This window comes from Monopterus albus, unplaced genomic scaffold (genome assembly GCF_001952655.1).
Source record: "Monopterus albus unplaced genomic scaffold, M_albus_1.0 scaffold18.1, whole genome shotgun sequence".
Classification (NCBI taxonomy): Eukaryota; Metazoa; Chordata; class Actinopteri; order Synbranchiformes; family Synbranchidae; genus Monopterus; species Monopterus albus.
The window spans coordinates 4,637,269-4,641,591 of NW_018127898.1; the positions used below are offsets into that span (position 1 = coordinate 4,637,269).

At 44.6% G+C, this 4,323-nt stretch overlaps 2 protein-coding genes across 6 annotated transcripts in view; one reads left to right on the forward strand and one right to left on the reverse strand.

Annotated features, from left to right (window-relative positions):
• The window catches only part of tpgs2 (tubulin polyglutamylase complex subunit 2), a 13,612-nt gene that overhangs the window by 3,959 nt on the left and 5,330 nt on the right, over positions 1-4,323 (forward strand). The window lies entirely within an intron of this gene.
• Positions 259-4,261, reverse strand: aqp7 (aquaporin 7). 2 transcript variants are annotated; one of them, XM_020592619.1, is made up of 6 exons: positions 3,922-4,261; positions 2,992-3,118; positions 2,745-2,882; positions 2,407-2,525; positions 2,054-2,271; positions 259-672 (listed from the first exon to the last, which is right to left on the reverse strand). In XM_020592619.1, exons 1-6 carry the CDS (start codon positions 4,054-4,056, stop codon positions 474-476), a joined length of 936 nt encoding a protein of 311 aa, XP_020448275.1. In that variant the 5' UTR covers positions 4,057-4,261; the 3' UTR covers positions 259-473. The 2 variants fall into 2 exon arrangements, with proteins under 2 accessions (XP_020448275.1, XP_020448276.1); XM_020592620.1 differs by lacking the exon at positions 2,745-2,882.

Sequence of the window (4,323 nt, forward strand, 5' to 3'; positions counted from 1 at the left end):
CCGCTGCTCCTCCACATCGAGAGGAGCCAGCTGAGGTGGCTCGGGTATCTGTTTCGAATGCCTCCTGGGTGCCTTCCTAGGGAGGTGTTCCGGGCATTTCCCACCGGGAGGAGGCCCCGGGGAAGACCCAGGACATGCTGGAGGGATTATGCCTCTTGACTGGCCTGGGAACGCCTCGGCATTTTCCCGGAGGCGTTGGAGGGAGGGTCTGGAGGGAGGGAAGTCTGGGCATCTTTGCTTAGACTGCTGCCCCCGTGACCCGGTCCCGGATAAGCGGAGGAAAATGGATGGATGGATAAATCATATTGCAGTTTCTTGATTAAAAACAAAGCCTTATTGAAAGGCTTTCTCCACATTTAAGAAATTCTTTGGTCTACTTTTCAATCCTGCATCACTGTGAAATGTTTCAGTTGCATAAATATATCTGCCTAGTTTTGCAAGCTATTCACACTTTACATACTGTAGCTGAGGTCTCACACACATACATCTGCACAGATGTTTTTCAGTTTCTCCAGAGGGATACTCTCATCTTCTAATTTCTCGTTCTTGCCCTGACCCTGTTCAGGCAGGGTTTGGTGGTGCATTTCCACTAAGGCCTTATATAGCCCTCCACCCAGTACTCCTCCAATGGGGGGAGCAACTAGTGGCACCCACCACCAACCATTTCCAGACCTGCAAGAAAAAGACAGAGTAAAACAAATGCAGTTTATGTATGTTTATTTTCAGCATTTTTCTATGTATTGATCAGAAACAACCACCTTGATATACTACATTGCCAAAAGTATTCGCTCGCCTGCCTTCACATGCAAATGAACTTGAGTACCGGTAACAACCGATTCTTAATCCATAGGGTTTAATATGATGTTGGCTCACCCTTTGCAGCTATAACAGCTTCGACTCTTCTGGGAAGGCTGTCCACAAGGTTTAGGAATGTGTTAATGGGAATTTTTGACCATCCTTCTCTGCTCTAATTCATCCCAAAGGTGTTCTATCGGGTTGAGGTCAGGACTCTGTCCAGGCCAGACAAGTTCTTCTACACCAAACTCACTCATCCATGTCTTTATGGACCTTGCTTTGTGCACTGGTGCGCAGTCATGTTGGAACAGGAATGGGCCATCCCCAAACTGTTCCCACAAAGTTGGGAGCATGAAATTATCCAAAATGTCTTGGTATGCTGAGGCATTAAGAGTTCATTTCACTGGAACAAAGGGGCCAAGCCCAGCTCCTGAAAAACAACCCCACATCATAATCCCTCCTCTAACAAATTTTACACTTGGCACAATGCAGTCAGACAAGTTCCGTTCTCCTGACAACTGCCAAACCCAGACTTGTCCATGGGATTGCCAGACAGAGAAGTATGATTTGTCACTCCAGAGAGCACGTCTCCACTGCTTTAGAGTCCAGTGGCGCCGTGCTTTACACCACTGCATCCGATGCTTTGCATTGCACTTGATGATGTAAGGCTTGGATGCAGCTGCTCGACCATGGAACCCCATTCCATGAAGCTCTCTACGCACTGTTCTTGAGCTAATCTGAAGGCCATATGAAGTTTAGAGGTCTGTAACTATTGACTCTGCAGAAAGTTGGCGACCTCTGTGCACTATGCGTCTCAGCATCCGCTGACCCCGCTTTGTGATTTTATCTGGCCTACCACTTCATGGCTGAGTTGCTGTCATTCCTAATTGCTTCCACTTTATTATAATACCATTAACAGTTGACTGTTTAATATTTAGTAGCGAGGAAATTTCATGACTGGACCTATTGCACAGGTGGCATCCTATCATGGTACCATGCTGGAGTTCACTGAGCTCCTAAGAGCGACCCATTCTTTCACAAATGTTTGTAGAAGCGGTCTGCATGCCTAGATGCTTGATTATATACACCTGTAACCATAGAAGTGGTTGGAACACCTGAATTCAATGATTTGGGTGGGTGAGTGAATACTTTTGGCAACATGTATGTCTGTTGAAAAACCACACCTCTTAACTCTGACTGACCCCTGAGTTATGGTGGCAGTTCCTCCCCTAGAAACCAATACACTCTTATTGTATACCTGAACACATCAGCTCCCCAGCCTGCGATGGCAGTGAAGACCCTGGGTGCGATATCTCTGGTGGGGTTGATGGCATAGCTGCTGTTGCTCCCCAGAGAAATGCCAATAAGCAGCACCAAGAGACCCACAGCGATGGGCTCGCTGCCCATTGCAGCCGGTTTGTTCTTCTGGTCAGACAGAGCCATTAGGCACAGCAGAAGCATCGCAGTACCAATCACCTGGCACACAAACAAAAAGAATAAACATCACATAGAAACACATCATAATAGCTGTGTGTAAAACAACACAACAAAGAAGGGTTCATGCAGAATGTGTCAGATGATAGTGTAGCTGTAATCCAGTTTCATAGCTACCTGATCAATGAATCCAGCCAATAAGGAGAGGTATGGTGCAGGGTAGGTGGCAAAGATACCGGCTGTAGCCTTTACACCAGTTACTGTCAGGTTTCCTCCACAATAATCATGTATGGCTTCTGTTGACATATTGACTGTCGTTACATGTTTGAAAGAATATATCAAATCAAAATCAAATCAAATCATATGGCAACAAAATTGCCAAGACAAATTAAGGTGTGTGACTGCAGATAGGATTACTGCGATGATATATGAGAAAGAAGACATAAGTGCATAAGATTTTATAACAATGCAAGAGATCAGTGCCAAGTGTGCTTGAACATGCAGTGTGCCCTCACCATAATAGACTCCATAAATTGTCCCTGCTGCCAAAAATGATCCCAACAGCTGTGAACAAACATACACAGGCAACATCTTCCAGGCAAGGCGGCCGAATGTGCACATTGTGAATGACACTGCTGCATTCATGTGAGCCCCTGATGGAGCATGAAAGCATGAGAAATGGAGTGTGTGAGCTGTACAATGATTGTGAAGACCTTTAAGAATTGTTGAATGTAGGTAGGATTTACCAGTAAACTCTCATACCTGAGACTGTCCCTCCAACATGTACCCCCATAGCAACACCCAGTCCAAAACCCAGGTTGATACTGAGGTACTGTCCAAACGCTCCCTGTCCTGTCACTACCTGGGCCACAGACCCCAGGCCAAACACCTGGACACAGAGAAAATCAATAATTCACTAGCAAGGTCGCAGCTGATGACTACAGAGAAGGGAAAACTGCCAGACAGTCTCATTTAGAGAGACAGTCTGACAAAGAGGTTATGTAAACTGACAAACAGATTGTGAATATTTACTAAGTGTTAAAGAAGCCGAGCTGAAAAATGTTCTCTCTAACAGTTTTAACTCAATGAAAGTGACTTTAGTCCCACTGAAAGAAGCTGATACTCAAAAACCGCAGCTAGTCATTCAGGAAACAGGAAGAGTATGGTTCCTCCTACAAAAACTGTGCAAGTCTAGCTTCCCAAGTGCAAACACAACAGATTTCTACATTCATGCTTATCTACAGCATGTGTCCACTGCACGTGTCTGTGCGTATTTCTTTTATGTTTCCAAGTATCAGATTATTTTTGTAACAGCTGGCTCATAACATGACTTTTGCAAACCTCCCCATGTGGCCCACACCCTGACCATTCATCTGGCAACCCCAGATTTCACCCACAGAAACCTACTGATCTCTACCAACAACCCCAGCCATGTGACTGTGAAACGTGCCACAGTATGTGTTTGCAAGAGAGGGCATGTTATCGGGGTCAAGAGCATGACATTAATAATTAATGACATATGGTTGTCACAGATAGGCATATCAGTGTTCAAAGCCAGAGCGAAGAGCTCATAAATAAAAAGTGAAGTTATCATAACAAACTCGAGAAATAACAGTAACATTTAGTAGTTTTACAAAATGTGTTATTACAGCAAATGCCTGTCAACATGAGACGTGACAAATTATTTCTTACCATCATGACATATGTGCAAAGAGATTCAGCAAGTCCCACACGAACAACTTCGTTCTTTAGCCAAACTCTGGGTTTAGTTATATTAACTCCTTTCTTCTGAGGGACCTCAAGTTCCACTGACTGCACAGAGTCCATGTTTTCCTCTTCTTCTCTGTTTTTGCTTTGCCTATGTTCTAATTTAGTTAAATTAAGATTAAGACTCCCTTGAAGAATTTATGAGGTACAGTATTCCATGCACAAGTCTGGTTCTGGTTATTGGTTGGTTATTCCCCTTCCCCCTCTTCTAACTTCTCCTCCTCTCTTCCCTTCTCACTTTCTGTGTGTGTGTGTCTGTGTGTGTGTTTCCCTCCGTCACACATACCCATTGGGATTTGTCCACCTTTTATATCCTTGAACCAGCCC

Bases quoted from the DNA above. Each gene is read 5' to 3' on its own strand.
- aqp7 (XM_020592619.1), bottom strand. From the start codon at position 4,056: ATGGACTCTGTGCAGTCAGTGGAACTTGAGGTCCCTCAGAAGAAAGGA. The intron at 2,272-2,406 runs GTAGCTATGAAA...TTTGTGTGCCAG, and splicing joins TGGCTGGATTCATTGATCAG to GTGATTGGTACTGCGATGCT. The intron at 673-2,053 runs GTATACAATAAG...TTTTTCTTGCAG, and splicing joins TGGGGAGCTGATGTGTTCAG to GTCTGGAAATGGTTGGTGGT.